We start from the raw sequence: 20,481 nt of genomic DNA, 5'->3' as shown, positions 1-20,481 counted from the left end.
TACTCTTTTCCTGATTTGGAACCAGTCTGTTGTTCCATGTCCATGTTCCATGTCTGTTGCTTCTTGACTTGCATACAGATTTCTCAGGAAGCAGGTCAGGTGGTCTGGTATTCCCATCTCTTGAAGAATTTTCCATGATTTGTTGTGATCCACACAGTCAAAGGCTTTGGCATAGTCAATAAAGCAGAAGTAGGTATTTTTCTGGAACTCTCTTGCTTTTTCAATGATCCAACCGATGTTGGCAATTTGATCTCTGGTTCCTCTGCCTTTTCTAAATCCAACTTGAACACCAGGAAGTTCCTGGTTCATATACTGTTGAAGCCTGACTTGAAGAATTTTAAGCATTACTTTACTAGCGGGTGAGATGAGTGCAATTGTGTGGTAGTTTGAGCATTCTTTGGGATTGCCTTTCTTTGGGATTGGAATGAAAACTGACCTTTTCCAGTCCTGTGGCCACTGCTGAGTCTTCCAAATTTGCTGGCATATTGAGTGCAGCACTTTCACAGCATCATCTTTTAGGATTTGAAATAGTTCAACTGGAATTCCATCACCTCCACTAGCTTTGTTCGTAGTGATGCTGTCTAAGGTCCACTTGACTTCTCATTCCAGAATGTCTGGCTCTAGGTGAGTGATCACACCATCGTGGTTATCTGGATCATTAAGATCTTTTTTGTATAGTTCTTCTGTGTGGTTTTTAGCATTCAAGATTCTAAAGGATATCACTGCATCTCAGGTTCCGTGAATCAGCTCCTCTCATGCCCTAAGAAAGGGAGCTCAAGGAGAAGGTACCCGTGCAGGTGGGCTAAATGCAATGGGACTGAAAGTGAAACCCAGCAGCAGAAACCTGCCTTTTCCAAAGACATTCAGCTCATACAGCAGAGACAAAACCCTGAAGAGCAATAGGAAGGGAAGAGCCACAGCTTGGTGGGAAAGACCTAGAAAGTTTGTATGAAAAGGAGCAATAAATGCAAACCTGAAGTTGAGCACCGATTTTTTTTTTCTTGTAATGAAAATGATTCATGAAGAAGATGCTTCCAGAGGAGATTGGAAGGTTGAACTGAGATATAGGAGGAGATAAGAGGAGTTTAATTATCTATTAACTGGGTAGATGGCTCTGAAAAGAGAACAGTGGAGGTTGTGGGCTTTGAGACTCACAAAACCACATCACAGTACAGACCATCTCTGAAGCATTGTTCTACCCAACTGCTTCAGAGAAGCTGTAGCCAGATAAAACAATTAAACTCTTGGATCTGAAGCCACACTCGACCAGATCCTAAGAAGCACATGATAGGAGGTATGAGCTGTATGTCATACAGGCTTTGGGAGTTTTCAGAGTGTTGTGAACCTATCCTAGTACACTACTGTATAGCTGATTGTGTTAGCTAAGTAGCTAGGCTAGTTTCATTGGACTTGTGAACAACTTGGGCTTACAGATGTGCTCTCAGAACAGAGCTGGTTTGCATGTAGTGAACTTACTGTATATTCTACAGCACACGGACGGTAAGTTTTGTGGAGAACCCCAGAGCAGGAAAGGGGACAGAAGGCACTACAGAGGGGGTGGGGTGCTGTTTTATTTGGAGTGGCCATGGGAGAGCTCTGAAGATGACCTCTGAGCAAAGACCAGAGTCGGGTGGGCAGGACCCATGGCTCCCTGGATGAACAGAATCACAGACAGGAGGAGGAGACACTGATGAGGTCAGAGAGGGAAAGCGGAACAAGGGAGGGAGGGGACTTCTACTGGAAAAAAGATGGGTAGGGAGCTGGATCAAGCCCTGCCCCTCTCTCCCCAAATCACAGAAATATCTAGTTATGATTGCTCCCAGAATAGCTCCATGCCAGAACACAAGAAAACCAAGCAACTTCTCAGGAGTATAGTCCCAAAGCTCTGATGTTTTTTGGCTTTTAATCACTCTAAACACTAAGTTGTAAGGACTTACTTATTCAACAATTATTTATTAACACCTGATTGGTGGTTAAGTGCTTGGGTTGTGAGCATTCATCAAGATGTATTTCCTCTTCTTACAGGGATCGTAGTCTGCAATTAGAAAATGGATGATAGTTACCCGTTTGGGAAAAGTTACCCAAACTGGAAGCACAAGGTCGAGTCAGCTAACCCAAATCTAAGGATAGATGTGACCTCCAGTGTGAAAGTTGAAAAGCCAACAGGAATCATAGACTCAGGGGCTTCAGGACAAGAATCAGCCTGGGCAGCTTCCAGGATCTGAAACACGTGCTGCAGCTAGAGACGAGGGCTGTCTTGAGAGATGATATGGGGGAAGTAATCAGAAGTCAAACACGAAAGGTCGTGAAATCATACTAAGGAATTTTGTATGCCATCCTGGGGGTGGTGTGAAGCCACTGAAAGGGTTTCATCCAAGAACTGCTCAAATCTGACTTACACGGTGGAACCTCCCTTTGCTGCAGTGTGGGGATTGACTGGGAGCAGGGCAGGACTGCAGTCAACAGGTCCACCCCTGAGTCTGTGATCGGGCAGGCCAGGTGGGGACTGGAGTAATGGCAGCGGGTGAGAAGGAAGTAGGCAGGCCCAAAGACGCTGGAACACAGGAGAACCAGGCTGTGTGGTGGATGTGGCACCAAGAGACAGCCCGTGAACACAGCCCAGGTTTCTGTCTCAGGTGGCGAAGCTGTTCTCCCAAGAGATTGCACAGGGGAAGAGCCGGTCTGGGAGGAAGGCGGTGTCTGCTGGGGACGTGCGAAGTTTGAAGCTCAGTCGGTAAAGAGTCTGCCTGCAGTGCAGGAGACCACAGTTCAATCCCTGTGGTTGGTCTCAGTTCAATCTCAGGGAGATCCTCTGGAGAAGGAAGTGGCAACCCACTCCAGTATTCTTGCCTGGAAAATCCCATGGACAGAGGAGCCTGAAGGGCCCCAGTCCATGGGATCACATGAGTCAGACACGACTTAGAGAATAAACCGCCACATGTAACATTCAAGTTCAGAATTGGATAATCTGTGTTTGAAGCAGAAGCAAGAGATGTGAGCCACAGGGAGGGACCATGACTGATCCCCTTGTAGATAATAGAAACCATCACCCTTCCCAGAAAGGGTATATATGTGATAACAGAAGACTCCCGAGAGAATGCCGAGATAATCCACCTCTGCGTTTATTCGGGGATCATCCAAACAATCAGCTTCCTAATGATTACGTTCTGTGAACAGCATCTTTACTAGCTTGGACAGTGTTATCTCGTTATTGTTGTTGTTCAGTCGCAAAGTCACGTCCGACTCTTTGCGACCCCGTGAGCTAGGCTTCCCTGTCCTTCACCATCTCCCTGGGTTTGCTGAAACTCATGTCTATTGAGTCAGTGATGCCATCCAACTCAACATCTCATCCTCTGTCACCCCTTCCTCCTCCTGCCCTCAGTCTTTCCCAGCATCAGGGTCTTCTCCAATGAGTTAGCTCTTCACAGCAAGTGCCCAAAGTATTGGAGCTTCAACTTCAGCATCAGTCTTTCCAACGACTATTTAGGGTTGATTTCCTTTAGGATTGACTGGTTTGATCTCCTTGCAGTCCAAGGGACTCTCAAGAGTCTTCTCCAGCACCACAGTTCAGAAGCATCAATTGTTCAGCGCTCAGCCTTCTTTATGGTCCAGCTCTCACATCCATACATGACCACTGGAAAAACCGTCGCTGTGACTCTGCTTTTTAGTACACTGTCTAGATTTGTCATCACTTTGCTTCCAAGGAGCAAGTGTCTTTTAATTTCATGACTGCAGTCACCATCTGCAGTGATTTTAGAATCCAAGAATCTGGGCTCCATGAAATAAAATGAAATGAAATGAAATCCAACGCTGTTTCCACATTTCCCCCATCTATTTGCCATGAAGTGATGGGATCAGATGCCATGATCTTAGTTTTTTGAATGTTGAGCTTCAAGCCAGCTTTTTCACTCTCCTCTTTCACCTTCATCAAGAGGCTCTTTGGTTCCTCTTCACTTTCTGCCGTTAAAGTGGTATGTGCATACCTGAGGTTGTTGATATTTCTCCCAGGAATCTTGATTCCAGCTTGTGCTTCATCAAGCCCGGCATTTCGCATGATATACTCTGCATAAAGGTTAAATAAGCAGGGTGACAACATACAGCCTTGACGTACTCTTTTCCCAATTTGGGGCCAGTCTTGTTGTTCCATGTCCAGTTCTTACTGTTGCTTCTTGACCTGCATACAGATTTCTCAGGAGGCAGATAAGGTGGTCAGGAATTCCCATCTCTTTAAGAATATTCCACAGTTTTTGTGATCTGTGCAGTCAAAGGTTTTAGTGTAGTCAGTGAAGCAGAAGTAGATTTTTTTTTTGGAATTCCCTTGCTTTATCTATGATGTAGCAAATGTTGGCAGTTTGATATCTGGTTCCTCTGCCTTTTCTAAATCTAGCTTGTACATCTGGAAGCTCTCAGTTCACATACTGCTGAAACCTAGCTTTAAGGATTTGGGCATAATTTTGCTATCTTGTGAAATGAGTGCAACTGTACAGTAATTGGAGCATTCTTTGGGATTGCCTTTCTTTGGAATTGGAATGAAAACTGACCTTTTCCAGTCCTGTGGCCACTGCTGAGTTTTCCAAATTTGCTGGCATATTGAGTGCAGCACTTTAACAGCATCATCTTTGGGGATTTTAAACAGCTCAGCTGGAATTCCATCACCTCCACTGGCTTTGTTTGTAGTGATGCTTCCTAAGGCCCACTTGACTTCACACTGCAGGGTGTCTGGCTCTAGGTGAGGGATCACACCATCGTGGTTATCTGGGTCATTAGACTTTTTTTGGTACAGTTTTTCTGTGTATTCTTGCCAGCTCCTCTTAGTCTCCTCTACTTCTGCTATGTCTGTGCTGTTTTTGTCCTTTATTGAGCCCATCTTCGCATGAAATGTTCCCTTGGTGTCTCCAATTTTCTTAAAGAGATCTCTGGTCTTTTTCATTCTGTTGTTTTCCTCTATTTCTTTGCATTGTTCGCTTAAGAAGGCTTTCTTATCTCTCCTTGCTGTTCTCTGGAACTCTGCTTTCAGATGGGCATATCTTTCCCTTTCTCCTTTCCTTTCACTTCTTTTCTCAGCTATTTGTAGACAACCACTTCGCCTTCTTGCATTTCTTTCTCTTGGGAATGGTTTTGGTCACCACCTCTTGTGGAATGTCCATGTAGTTTTTCCTATGAGTTTTCACTGGTGTTTGACTGTTTTTAATAAACTCACAGTGAATATTTGCAGTCCCCAAAATTAGTTCCTTGGGATACCAGTAAGCAATATATGGGGAAAAGTATTCCATGGTCAATAAATACATCTTGGAAACCTTGGCTTAAAAAACTATTTAGTAGGTTCTTTATGCTGATTTCTCAAAGACTGAAATAAGCTACTCTCCCCCGTGACTCACCGGGACGGGAGGCTGCTGCGGTGTTTTGGGCCATGACAAGCTTCTGGAGGAAGTGCTTCCAGAGTTAGTGACCACAAACAGCTTCATGGGATGCTAACCTCTACCCAAAGACTGTACCAAATCTCAACACATAGTTTCAGAGATTGAATTATCAAATTAACAGGAATGAATGTTTGTGTTCTTGAGGCACATGTCAGTTGCCTTTCCCAAAGTGAGCACATTGCTTAAGGAAGTGTAAATTACTACCCAATACCTGTGTCCGCATACCCTCACACTCCCCCAGGGGTGACTGAATTGTTTAAATCTGATCTGATTTGGTAATGTTTCTGTAACTGTAGAGAGGCCCAGCATTCCCCATGCTATTGATTCCTTGCTGCTGCTTTTGTGAATACCTTCTCAGATCCTTTGCCTGTCCATTGGGATCTTAGCTACTGTTATGAAAATCAGTGGTCTATTTTTATAATCAGATATTAATGCAGAATTTCATATACTTCTAGCAGCCATTTTCCAAGTTCTTATGTATCATTTATTTTTTAGTTAGGTTATTTGTTAACCTGTGGTGCTTCTACATTTTCATGGATCAGTTCTTTAAAGCATTTCTTTCTATAGTTGTTTTTTTGGTTTTTTTTTCTTTTTTGATTAGGTTTCTTTTTTTTTTTTTTTAATTGGAGGCTAGTTACTTTACAATATTGTAGTGGTTTCTATAGTTTTTTTTTTTTTCACCATTTTAAGGCTTAGAAAATCCTTTTATAAAGTTTTACCTAGCAGAGAAAGCCTTTGACAAAATTCAACACTCATTTATGATTAAAACTCTCCAAAAAGCAGGAATAGAAGGAACATACCTCAACATTATAAAAGCCATATATGACAAACCCACAGCAAGCATCACCCTCAATGTTGAAAAATTGAAAGCATTCCCCCTGAAATCAGGAACAAGACAAGGGTGCCCACTGTCACCACTACTGTTCAACATAGTGTTGGAAGTTTTGGCCACAGCAATCAGAGCAGAAAAAGAAGTAAAAGGAATCCAGATAGGAAAAGAAGAAGTGAAACTCTCACTGTTTGCAGATGACATGATCCTCTACATAGAAAACCCTAAAGACTCTACCAGAAAATTACTAGAACTAATCAATGAATATAGTAAAGTTGCAGGATATAAAATTAACACACAGAAATCCCTTGCATTCCTATATACTAACAATGAAAAAACAGAAAGAGAAATTAAGGAAACAATACCATTCACCATTGCAACAAAAAGAATAAAATACTTAGGAGTATATCTACCTAAAGAAACAAAAGACCTATACATAGAAAACTATAAAACACTGATGAAAGAAATCAAAGAGGACACAAACAGATGGAGAAACATACCGTGTTCATGGATTGGAAGAATCAATATTGTCAAAATGGCTATTCTACCCAAAGCAATCTATAGATTCAATGCAATCCCTATCAAGCTACCAACGGTATTTTTCACAGAACTAGACCAAAGAATTTCACAATTTGTATGGAAATACAAAAAACCTCGAATAGCCAAAGTAATCTTGAGAAAGAAGAATGGAACTGGAGGAATCAACCTGCCTGACTTCAGACTCTACTACAAAGCCACAGTCATCAAGACAGTATGGTACTGGCACAAAGACAGAAATATAGATCAATGGAACAGAATAGAAAGCCCAGAGATAAATCCACGAACCTATGGACACCTTATCTTTGACAAAGGAGGCAAGGATATACAATGGAAAAAAGACAACCTCTTTAACAAGTGGTGCTGGGATAACTGGTCAACCACTTGTAAAAGAATGAAACTAGAACACTTTCTAACACCATACACAAAAATAAACTCAAAATGGATTAAAGATCTAAATGTAAGACCAGAAACTATAAAACTCCTAGAGGAGAACATAGGCAAAACACTCTCTGACATAAATCACAGCAAGATCCTCTATGACCCACCTCCCAGAATATTGGAAATAAAAGCAAAACTAAACAAATGGGATCTAATGAAACTTAAAAGCTTTTGCACTACAAAGGAAACTATAAGTAAGGTGAAAAGACAGCCGTCAGATTGGGAGAAAATAATAGCAAATGAAGAAACAGACAAAGGATTAATCTCAAAAATATACAAGCAACTCCTGAAGCTCAATTCCAGAAAAATAAATGACCCAATCAAAAAATGGGCCAAAGAACTAAACAGACATTTCTCCAAAGAAGACATACAGATGGCTAACAAACACATGAAAAGGTGCTCAACATCACTCATTATTAGAGAAATGCAAATCAAAACCACAATGAGGTACCATTACACGCCAGTCAGGATGACTGCTATCCAAAAGACTACAAGCAATAAATGCTGGAGAGGGTGTGGAGAAAAGGGAACCCTCTTACACTGTTGGTGGGAATGCAAACTAGTACAGCCAATATGGAAAACAGTGTGGAGATTCCTTAAAAAACTGGAAATAGAACTGCCATATGACCCAGCAATCCCACTTTTGGGCATACACACTGAGGAAACCAGATCTGAAAGAGACACGTGCACCCCAATGTTCATTGCAGCACTGTTTATAATAGCCAGGACATGGAAGCAACCTAGATGCCCATCAGCAGATGAATGGATAAGGAAGCTGTGGTACATATACACCATGGAATATTACTCAGCTGTCAAAAAGAATTCATTTGAATCTGTCCTAATGAGATGGATGAAACTGGAGCCCATTATACAGAGTGAAGTAAGCCAGAAAGATAAAGAACATTACAGCATACTAACACATATATATGGAATTTAGAAAGATGGTAATGATAACCCTATATGCAAAACAGAAAAAGAGACACAGAAATACAGAACAGACTTTTGAACTCTGTGGGAGAATGTGAGGGTGGGATGTTTCAAAAGAACAGCATGTATACTATCTATGGTGAAACAGATCACCAGCCCAGGTGGGATGCATGAGACAAGTGCTCGGGCCTGGTGCACTGGGAAGACCCAGAGGAATCGGGTGGAGAGGGAGGTGGGAGGGGGGATCGGGATGGGGAATAAGTGTAAATCTATGGCTGATTCATATCAATGTATGACAAAACCCACTGAAATGTTGTGAAGTAATTAGCCTCCAACTAATAAAAAAATTAAAAAAAATTAAAAAAAAAAAAAAAAAAAAAAAAAAAAAAAAAAAGTTTTACCTAGACACTTAGTAATCACTTCTTTTTTTTTGGTTGTTGTTAACATTAACTCTTAACCCCTCTGGTATTTATTAATATATTAATTTATCTTACACCCTTCCCCCTCCCAGAAAGCTAACCAAGTTTTACAGCACTATTCTCTGAATAATTTTCCCCTCTAAATTAATACATAGTGCCCATACAATCTTTAATAATTTTTATGAAATAAAAAACATTTATCTCCACTTATTAAATTAGCAAATTGAGATGAATGTCTATTTATTAAGATTCAGTTACTTGGCCAATTTCAGTCTGGAGAGGAGTAGATGTTAATGTGATGCAAACTATGACATTTATAAACTTGCATTTAATTTGATGTTGTGATAAAAAATTTCCTTCCTTGAAGCTCATGGGAGAGATCACTAAAAGGAACACGAGACTAGAGAGCTTAGAGGAATTTGAAAATTAAAATGAAGAAAGGAACGTTTGTCAATAATCAATGTTAGTAATAAAAGCAGCCACTGTATAAACATTAATGGCTTAATTCTTATAATCCACTTTACAGCTGAGGAAGCAGAGACCCAGAAGTGGCTTCCTCTGGCCCTGAGAGCCGGGACAGACAGAGCCAGGACCGCTTCCAGGGCTGTTTATCACCAGCTCTGCTCCAGTTGGGGTCTGCGGATGTAGTTTTAGCACTCCCCAAGGGGCCTTCTTAGAGCATCTGTACTTTAGCAAAGAATCAGCATGCTATTCGACATTTATAGGGTAAAAGGGGGGACAGACTTAAGAAGTGCTTTGCTGAAAGTGTGTAGGCAGGTAAGCACATCGAAGTCCTCTGTTCCGAGCCTGAGCTTGGAGGACCCTGCAGGTGAAAGAGTGCGTGTCCCTGTCCGTGTGAGAACATGGGTGCCAAGGGCCCCCCCGCTGCGGGCCGGAAGGTAAGCCCTCCCATCCGCTCAAGCCCCTTGGCTCGCTCACTGCACAGGAGCTAGGCTTTCCTCAACTGTTCTTTCTGCGCAAGTTCGTGGGGAAATTTCAGAATTCCTCGTGTCTCTGTGTCTCAGGCCGCGATGGCTCACTGTTGAAGCCCGAGGCCGATGCTGAGGCAGCGTCGCTCTGCAGACACGCAGTGCTTGTTCCCAGAGCAGGGCCTGTGCCCCCCGGTCTGCCGGCTTTGCAGCTCCCGGGGCTGATCCTCTCAAGGCCCCCGGGAGCCACTTTTGTGGCAGATTCCATTTGGTTTCAAAGGGCCTTGAGAGGTGCTGTGGGGCCACTTGGCATGATCCCCCCAATCTCCCACGTTAAGAGTGACTTGCAGGCTGCCCTGGCGGGAGCCCGAGCCCAGCCCCAAACAGGCTGCCCCTGTTCCCCCCATTGTCTGCAGACCCGGCGTCTTTTCCCAGCTGACCTGCCTGCAAGTGGAGAGATGTGAAAAGTTAGAGACAAAAATGGTCTCTACAGAGTGAGAGGGAGCTTTCTTGTACAGAAAGGAAGGAAATACCTCTGTGGGATTTTATTTTTTTCCCCCCCTCTTCATCCAAATAATACAAAGAGACTCTCTGTCTTTAATGCGAATGTCGGCTTTAAATCTCTTAGGTTTGGATTAACTCTGCAAAAGAAAAAAAAAAATCTGACAGGCTTTCAGATATGACGCAGAAAAACTTTTTTCCCCTCAATTCATGGCGTGCATTTGCAAAGCCGAAGGCTGGTGGGCTGAATAGTGGGCGCCAGTCTCCCGTCACAGTTAACATCACAATGGTCAGAATTAGCAGCCTCTGTCCCCACCAGGGGACGTTTAATACGAGGTGGCAAAGGCAGGAACAAACCTCTCTTCTCTTGCCCCCCAAATTAAAAGAGATTAAAATTAAACCAAAGAAACGAGGTTATTTTCAGTTACACGACTTAGACTTATCTTACCTTTTTCCCGCAAAAGGAAAAAGAAATGTGGCATTTTGCAGTCATTACCTAACTCAAAAGCTTCCTTCCAACTAAACAAAACCCACTGACTTGATGGACATTTCCTATTACACAGTTATTGTTGGTTTTCACTATTGAGGATGTCAGCCAGCATGTCGAAGATCATGTTTTGCTTATAAAATAAAATGACTTTTATGTGAATATCTTTCGTCTTGGTGGTGTCCAGAAAGTGGGTGCTGTTCCTCTGAATCCACGTGGCGACGTTTATTTTCTGAAATTTGGGGTAATAGCATGTTCTTATTTTTAATGTGTTCAGAGCTGTTTCATCCTAGATATTGGAGTATTCTGCACCAAGAGTCGGTATCACTAACCTTGTGTTAATGTAGAAAAATTTTAAACAGCAGCTCCTGGTTTCCAAATGAAAGTCAAAATGAATAGGTAATCTGAGGCACAACTTAAAATGAGCAGTTTTTATATTTGATATGGATGGATTAATTAGGACTGTTTGTTTATGTATAATTATGAAACCACCTATATAAATTAAACTCTAGATCATTTTTAATTCCTGACCCACACGTAGTTTAAAAAAAAGTTTCTTATGTGATATTTAGTGGGATGTAAATGGATGTGCATTAGTTGGCTGCTAAATAATGGAGTTATAACAATATGTTTATGGATTTAAATAGGTACTGCAAATTGGTTCTTGATAAACAAATAGACTCAAAGTGAAATAAAGTATTACTTTTGGTTTTATTTATTTATGTGACACTATCCGCTTTAAGCTGTAGGTAATCTAATTACATTATAAAGGGATTTTTATTATAATCACAAACAACTAACAGAATTTATTAATTTTTATTATAGAATCATTTTCTTTGCAACCCCAAAGGCTCTGATATAGCCTAATTTGGGATTTAATACAAATGAAAGTGTGTTAAAACTTATTTTAACACACTGTCATTTGGGTTTTACATACTAAATATTTGGCTTGACTACCAATAACAGAATACACTGAAACAAGTTATGTAAATCTTTGAACAAAAATTAGTATTATCCCTACATAATATCAAATTGTTATTTTTCATAGATACCCTAACTTGTTTATACTGTATTCATGATGTATCTGGATGATGTTTTAGTATCATGTAATATTTTAGAAAAAGTAAATTTTTATTTTCCAGAAATAGTAAATTTAGTTTCTAATTAGGATTGATTTTATGTATTGTATTGTAAGAGAATTTAATCCAACATATGTTTGAAGTTTGCTCAAAAAGATAATTTTTTATATTCTAAGTTATAAAAGAAAGTCAAAGTTTATTACTCCATGTTTTGGTCACAATAATAAGAAATTCATATAAAAATGTGAAAAGATTTGGTACATGATAAAACTTTGCTGTCTTAGCTACTGAGGGAAAAATAGAAGGGCATGTTTTCATAAATTAGGCTTTTAATTCCAAATATTTCACAAGTTTGAATTCAGAGTTATTTTATGCCCTCTTGCAGAATGAGATTCTTAAAATTATTTCACTTGAAATCGTATAAAAACTTAACTTGTATCTACCGGTGTATTTTTATGGTTTTAAAGTGATTCTGTCTCTGATCCTCAGGCGGCCATGTTGTTCAGTTCCGGCGTCTTTTGGACGGGCCTGTTATTTATCCCTGTGGCCTCCTTGCTCCTTGACGTGCTGTATAAGGTGTAAGTATAATACTCAATTATGTACATAACAACGTAGATGGCGTATTAATCCTCGGATTTCTCTAGTTGGGCGTCAACTCTAATATAGAGCTTGCAAGAGAGGAATTAGTAACAGTAATTAATTCCATGTAAATAAAGGAGAAAGGACCAATTGAGGAACTAGAAACTATATTAGTTTAAAAGAGCCAGCAGAAGTTAAAGCAGGTAGTTTCAATTAACATTTTTATTAATCAGCCTGAAAAACCCCTTCAAGGTAGAAGAAAAAATTATGTTATCCCCACACATGCACACACACCCCCATAAATTTTTAGTGAACAATAGTTGTGAAAGGAAATTTTTTCTTGCTTGATTCTAAACATATATAAAATAGAGACTAGAAGAATCTACAATTTTATTAATCTTTCTCAAGGATTATAAGTTTTAAAATGTTCTCTCTTCCCACAAAAAAGATATCATTAAAGTTAGTTAATGTGATGCTTGTTTAATGACTATGAAAGTTTTATTACTATCAACCTGAACCATTTATGACCATTGTTTCTATAATTATATTAATGCCCAAAATTACTATAATTTTTTAGATTCTATGAAAAAACTCCTTGTATTCTATTACTATTGTACTTAGAAGCAGCATGGTAAAAACTTGTTTTATAATGTTTTAAATCTTCACACAAATACTTTGATCCTTTTTCTTTTCTTTCGCTTTCATTTTTTTGCAGTATCAAGAGGACTGCTTTTAAAACATTAGTAGATGAAGTTCAGGAGCTGGAGGCAAAATCTCAAGACCCAGGAGCAGTTGTGCTTGGAAAAAGGTAAAACACACACTATGTTCTTTTCTAGGTGAGCTTTACATTGTTCTTTTGCTAGCGGTTGGAAGTAAGCAGTTAAACTTGTGCTTATCTGTTGACATGGAGCTGGCAGCGTCACTGACAGATTTTGGAACCAGAGAGATGCAATTTCAAATCAGATCTCTTCTCTGAGCTGCCTGCATCTCAACCAGGTTGCTTAGAGCTCCCGAGCCTCAGTTTCCTCATTTGCACAATGGGAGTGGCCATACCTCCCTCCCAGCCAGTCGTGAGAATTGAAAACAGTGTCAGTAAAGCAGGTGGCTGGGGGCTTAACGAGCACGAAATAAATGGTGGGTACAAATAGTGTTTATTATGAAACTGAAAAAGAAAATGCAGTGTTCGTAGAAAATGCACAGAATACGATCAAAATCAGAGGCTGACGTAGAGTCAGCTGTCCCTCAGTTGCCTCCGTGGCTCAGTACTTTATTGGGAGCTGAGCTGGGAGTCATCTATGAAGTGAGTCCTCTACATCCCCACCACCCACCCCCCACACACCAAAAAAAAAGCAAGGTTAGAAGGCTAGGCGAATTTACTGAACTTCACAAAGCATTACAAAAGAGAAACTAAAGTTACTTGAAAGCACTCTGCAATGATCCACGGTTATGATGAAAATACCAGGAATTGATTCTCCCTCTCCCGTCACACTGAAGCGAGCTAGCATGTTGTCTCGACCCTAGGAGACGATTTGCCCTGGTCTCTGTCGCCTTCACCGTGATTCTCTGTTGTTGCTCAGTTAGACACGATGGAGTAAGTGTCAGACGGGGCACTTGGGCTGAGACCTTGGCTCCAGCCCTCTCTTGCTCTCCTCAGGCCAGAGGGGCGCGTCATACCCCGTCCACACCTCTCTCCTGAAATCAGCAGCCCCGGCCCCTGTGGGGCGTGCACCCCTCACTGCACAGCTTCTCTCACGGAACCGCCATGACATTCATGCACAAATCCATCATCCCCATGTTTTCCAGATGGGGAAACCGGGGCTCAGAGAGACCCGCATTCTCCAGGTCCGAAGTGACCGTGCTGGGGCCTTGAGCCCGTGTTGGTTGAGTCTAGAAACCCCGGTCATGCACTATTCTGCCCCCTTAGACTGCTTTTCAGGAACGTAGTGGCCTGGCGCCAGACGGAGCCTGCCTGAAACGGGACGGTTCTGACCCTCACTGTCAGTGTCCCGGTGTCCGCGATGAGTTGACCACCCCTACCTTCAGATCACAGGAGTAGCTCCACCTCCCCGCGCTTGCCCCTCATCTCTTCCCTTCGCCTCCAGCTCTACACCAACTCCACTGTTTTTCATAAATCGCCCCTCAGGAAATGTTCACTCTCGCTTTCCCTCTAGCTATAAAAAGGATACAGGAAGAGTTCTGGCTCTTAGGAAAGGATGGGGGCGTGGATGTGTATGACCAGGTCCGTTTGCTGTGCATCGGAAACTATCAAAGCATTGTTAATCAGCTACACTCCAGTATACAATGTTTGTTTTTTAAAAAAGTTCTATTAATAGCTCACAGAATCATGAATAAAAATATTGACAATTATTAGGGAAGGTCCACTGATAGTACTGTTACTGCCCTTAGTAAATTTCTCCTGTTTGTGTGTTAATAAAACTTACATTAAGCCCCTTCATGTGATAGTTTTTTTCATCATTTGTAGTATATCAGTGACTTCAACAATTCATAAGTCAGACTGAGGGTTCGATATGATGATCTCTGGTCTCTGGATCCTAAAGAGTCCATGAGTCTGTGATATGTGTAGTCCCTTATATTAAATAAGTCAGAGAGCCTAGGAAGAAAGAAGTGAATTCAGTGTAAATGACTAACAACTTCTCCATAGAAAATGTGTCTGATAGATTTCCTGCTGCTGCTCAGCTCGTTTGCCTAAAATAGCGGTTCAGCTTATTTCAGGGACTCAGGACTAAGTTAGCTGTTAGCTGAATAGCCCAGTCAAAACCCCTAGTCTGGTATGGACCCCATGTTGCCATTGCTGCTGACCGGTGAGCAAAATGATGGTGATGGTCAGCCTGGCCGTGGCATCCCCTGCTGATGGCAGCTGGAGGAGAGGAAGATCTGTGAGAGGGTAGCAACTGGTCGGCAAAGCCTTCACATCAAACTGCGTTCTAAGGCAGCTTGGCAGCTGTCTGATTTTACTGACAGAATTGTTTTAGGAACCTCGGAGGAGAATGAGATGAATGTCAAATTTTCAAGCATGAGCTGATTTCATCTGCATTTTTCAAAGAGGGGGAAATGGTGATTTCTGTGTCTTCAAGTGACACCAGGCTTCCTTGAGGGCCAACACACGCACATCATTGTATGCTTCCTGGCCTCGGCGTGTGCGGATTCCTCGTCTAGAAGCTGAGACCCTCTTACAGACGGGTAGTCCAGTTCCTGGCTTTCAAAACCCAGTCCAAACGCACTCACCTCAGCATTCCACAGATGAAGTCAATTCCCACTCCGCTGTCTCTGTATTTTGTTTATTCTTGTGTTTCTGCATTTGCCACAGTTTACTAGAGTCTGTGTCTCCAACCTGTGTTTGCTCGCGTCCCCTGCTAGATTGAGCTCCTTGTAGCAGAGGCCTCTGTCTTAGTCTTAATGGCAACCCAGCACCAACCACAGAGCCAGGAACGTGGTAACATTCAGTTAATATTTATTGAATGGATGAATGAGTGGTCAGGAGAATGAGCCAAAGAATAAGTCCATTAGTGAAAGGGGAGGCGAAAGGATAGTTGAGTAGTGGGCTAACCTGTGGGAAGTTAAATGAAAATGTGATACACGAGAACATAGGGCTGTCTAGGTTACACTTCCCAGACTAGTAAGCTCCAGTGTAATGGTTGCTTACTTTTTTGTCATAGAAGGATGCAGTTCTTAAGAACGACCTTGTAAGTTGATCACCCCAGTTTTTAAATCTTCACTAAGCACTACTCTGAAGTCAAGCTAGATGTAAACACACAGCTTCTCTGTGTCAGAGAAACTAACTTGTACGCACCATATCCAGATTAGTATTTACAATAATTCATTTCTCATCTCTACTCATTTTCAAAAATTAAAACATCTTGGTTAAAAGAATGAGTCCTTTTTTAACAGAAATAAGTATGCCATTTATCATATTATTTTCCTGACTTCCCTGGTGGCTCAGATGGTAAAAAGTCTGCCTGCAGCGCAGGAGACCCGGGTTCAATCTCTGAGTCAAGAAGGTCCAGGGTTTCCCAGGCGAGAATACTGGAGCGAGTTGCCATTTCCTCCTCCAGGTCACTCTGTAGCCATGACTTATTATTTCGGTAAAGAAACTAACTCGTAAGCTATGAAACTGTCTTTAGCTGTTACCTTCTATGGACATGCTCCAACACTAGGGAGCAGAAGCATCTACATTTCCAAAATCCAAAAAGCTTTGAAATTCAATTTTTTTCCACAAGCTTATAGGGAAATTTGCTGGATTTTCAAAACAATTTGTTCTCAAAATATAAGGACGTTGATACTGTTTATTTTTCTGCAGTGTAAATATGTCTGTGTTTTATAGCAGAAATATTAATTTTGGGGATATGGGTCTCTAAGGTCTCACTTGGGAGAATTACATATATAAATTGTGTGTAACATATTACTTTCCTAAAACAAAACAAAAATATGAGTTGAGAACCCCAAAGTGTTAAAGGATTGCAGACACTGGGCTCGTTGGAGACAGGCAGTTATTACTGGATATCTTTCCTGTGCGTGTGAAGCAATGCGTCTTATAGTAAGGCCAAGCATGAATAATGAGAGCCATCATTTTCTACACGTATCTATAGACACTAGCCAGTATGTCATCATCAGCCTCTACTAAACAGTATTGTAGCCCAGGATCTTCAGGTCAGTCCTCATTAATTTGTTCATCACTGCTGTTTGGTCCACAGCCCGAGCTTTTTAAAGTAGGGAAGTGTAGATGTCAGATAATTTGGTCATGGAGACAGTGATGGTGGTCTCTCCTAGCTTCTCTCTGTGTTGTTTATCTTAATGAAAAACAAGAGATTCAATGTAGCTAAGGCAAAAAACAATACCTGGTAGCCTTCCTAAAGAAGTGGAGTGGGGGGCATTATAAATTAAAACTCATGTTTAGCAATAGACTTCTCCTGTTGAGTCAATGTTGAGTATAAACCAAGGCATCAGAAATGATCTTCACAATGTATCTTTTGCCTTGTGATGGTCTCTGTTCTAGTTGGTTTGTTGTTGGTGGTGGGTTTTTAATAATAAATTTCTCTGGATGTAGGGAATGGTGAGGGTGGGAGGAGCTGGTGTTTCTAAGTGGCTGAGTGTTTCCTCAGTGCCATCTTCCTGAATCCTCCCTCAGCCCAAGGTTTGGAACTGTCCTATTCTCCATGAGGTGTCTGAGAACGGCTGCCTAAGGCAATCCAGCTCACAAATAACAGAATTAAATCAAAGACTGCAGAGCCCGGGCACTTTCCACAGCAGTGTGCTTCTTTACCCAGAAAGAAACTGTTTTCTTTAAATAAACACTAGACATTAATGTGACATGACAGCTGAGTGAAAATATAGCCTTAAATGGCCATTACAAAATGAAATTACCTTGTCTCATATATTTTGGTTGCCATAATATGCAAGGGCCACTTCTATATTAAAGGATCATGCATTTAAGAAGGCTAGCCTACAACCTGGGAAATGTATTTTGGGAAGAAGGAGCTCCATCATGACACATGGCTGTCCTCTAGCCTTCTGTAGTCATTTCAGTTTTAAACACCAGAGACTTCCCAGCGCCCCATCCAGAGTGCTCTGCTAACAAAGTCAGACCACCTGCTGCTGAAGCCGCTGACTTCCTCAAAGCAGTTACATGTTTTAGCGTCCCTCTGAGTCCCCAGGTCGGTAATGGTAGAACATTTTAAGAGTAGAGTAAGAAAAGTATGTAAAAATGGCTCTTTCTCATTCCCCATATCTGTTTATTTCACTGGCAAAAACAAGTTTTACAAGTTTTTGCAAAACCACTAGAGTTTTAAGATTAATTAGCTTTCTTGCCTTAATTCCCAATGACAATAAAGTATGTCTAATAAGTACCAGTTAACACCCCTAGACTTTTAAAAAATATCTGTGTAAGATTACTACAAATGTCAACATTTCCAAATATTTTACTTCAGCAAAAGCCTAAATGTTTCTGTAATTACAATGAGTTCATTTTGCAGATGATCCTCTTTTTGTGTGTGTATGATAAATATTGTTCCATTTCAGGGTCTAAAAAGAATTGGCAATATACAGAACTAACATAACTTACAGCAGTTTAACTAAAGCTTAAAATGGGGAAGCTAAAAGATGGAAATTTGTCCACTGAGTCGGTTCCAGTGATTAAAACAAAATTGCATAAACATTTGCTGCAACACTTGTGGATTACTTATTAGCTCTTCATGCTTGTTATGTGGTTTAATATCAAAGCAAAGTTTTATAAATCAACCAGTGGAGAAACGGCATGACTAGGAGGATTGATGATGTTTAAAAGTGCATTTCAGAATTACTATTCAAATTTATTTATTTGACAGATATTTGACTTCCCACTGTGTGAAACACTGTTCTGTGAGCAGGACAGAAAAACAGACGCAGTATTTCTTGCACTCTGCTTGTAGAAGTTACATAATTACATGGATTCATTTCTGCAGAAAAGATTATTCTAAATGTTTATTGAAAAATAAGTGTTTTTTCTTCTCACTTTACCTAGTAAATTATTTTCTGAAAATGCCTTTTTTTATTTTAAAGTTAAGGAACACGTTTCATACCATATTAGAGTGGTAGTGGAATTTTTCTAATTAAAAAGTCTATGAGATTTCTTCTTTACCTAATTTTTTGGATTTTTTCTGTATAAAAAAATTAATTTATACCAGAATATATGCCAAGTAGGAAAAAGGTATCGTAATGGTTCATTTTTTTTTTTTAATTCTCAAATGCCATACTTGCTCTGTGTAGTAAGTCAGCTAAGATTTTAGAAGGTACTATCCCTAGTGGTGGATTCTGTGGTTTTTGTTAATTGTATCGTGCAGGTTCTGTATCTCTCTTTGACTTAAACACTGGGGCTGGGGACATCTTTTGACTGCACTATTGGGGACAAAACTCTTCTGAGCTGTAGGGGGAAATGGCCTCTAAAGTATCTGTCTAAATACTTGCAACCTCATTTGCTGTCTGAGAAAAGAGGGTAAAAAAGAATCCTCAGACTACAGATTTCTCAAACAGGCTTTTGTTCAAGTCTAACTCTGGTGGTCCTGTGGGCACGCTGGGGTCTCCGCCGAGCTGATAATTCATTTCGCACGTTTGCACCTGCTCTGCAGCCTCACAGAGAGGGCGCAACTGCTCAAGAACGTCTTTAAGAAGAACCACGTGAACCTGTACCGGTCAGAATCACTGCAACAAAACCTGCTCCGTGAGTATTTGAGTTCTGATTTTTAAACACATTCTCCGCCATTACCTCATTGCATTTATAGGAGCAGTATTTTGACTTGAAGGATATTTAACTGTTTACAATTAACACCTAAAACAAATTTTGCACATTTGCAACACATTATATAAATAACAAATGTTTAGAGAGTCTTTTGACCACAGCCATCTCACTTTCAGCAGAAAAGATAGAGCATTTGAAAATCTTGCTGCTTTCACTTCACAAAAAATATTTCTGTATGCCCCTTGCCTCCTTAAATCTTAAAAAGAACCAGTAAAATAAATCTTAACTCTTAAAAGCTTACTTGGTATTGTTATCTTTTCTACTTGAATAACTTTGCAAGAGCCTTTTCAGCTTTCATACACAATGACATGTGTGTGAAACAGCACACAATGAAACATATTTCCCCCTTCAAAAATATTTATGAATATTTAGAGTTGTAAGAAATTATTAGGTATCATGCCCTCTTAACATTTGAAGGATCTCAAAAAGAATATAATATATAAAGCCCTGTAGTAAATGTATTTGTGTTAGTAATATATCTTTTGTTTCATGTTGTTTCCACATGTAATTTATTTTCATGTGTATATACTCATGTTTAATGCTTTTGCTCTTTATGCTTCAAGAGGCCTTTTCTAAAGATGGGAGCCCCTTGGGGGTCATTTCTTATCCCCAGGCCCCCTGTGACCAGGCTGGGGCATGAGTGAGTTTATTTGTAGATGCTCAGCGTCCAGAACCGTGTCTTCTGAGGGAAGTTGTGTGTGTCTACCTCCTTGCTCTTATTCTTCCTTCCCTCTCATCCGCCTGATCCATCTGGAGTACACGCTCCCACTTGAGTGCACCCCGCAGCCCTCTGCTAGCAGGAAGCAGACATTAGAGGAGCTGGACATGATCTGCAGAAGGGAGAATGCGGGGGGTGCTGCAGCCTCTGTCCATCCAGGGAGCAGAGCGCCGAGGATCTAAGCCACCATCACCTCACTCTTCATTTTGCACTTGAATCCATGTCGTTCCCAGACATTAAAAATTAGTGTCCTTATGCTTTTAAAGGCAGGGAAGGATGCATTAGCTCCCCAAGTTAGAAAGTGAACACTCAAAACTCAGAATA

At 40.8% G+C, this 20,481-nt stretch overlaps 1 protein-coding gene across 3 annotated transcripts in view; it reads left to right on the top strand.

Annotated features, from left to right (window-relative positions):
* Nucleotides 1–20,481, top strand: part of ATP8A1 (ATPase phospholipid transporting 8A1) — a 228,475-nt gene that overhangs the window by 203,194 nt on the left and 4,800 nt on the right. For all 3 annotated transcript variants that reach the window (XM_043871058.1, XM_043871060.1, XM_043871059.1), the window contains 3 exons: nt 12,059–12,147; nt 12,864–12,956; nt 19,270–19,361. In XM_043871058.1, coding sequence (XP_043726993.1) covers nt 12,059–12,147; nt 12,864–12,956; nt 19,270–19,361 — 274 coding nt within the window. The remainder of the gene's footprint in view (nt 1–12,058; nt 12,148–12,863; nt 12,957–19,269; nt 19,362–20,481) is intronic.

Source organism: Cervus elaphus, chromosome 17 (assembly GCF_910594005.1).
Source record: "Cervus elaphus chromosome 17, mCerEla1.1, whole genome shotgun sequence".
In the NCBI taxonomy this organism is placed as follows: Eukaryota; Metazoa; Chordata; class Mammalia; order Artiodactyla; family Cervidae; genus Cervus; species Cervus elaphus.
This window is presented reverse-complemented; position numbering and strand designations above follow the sequence as displayed.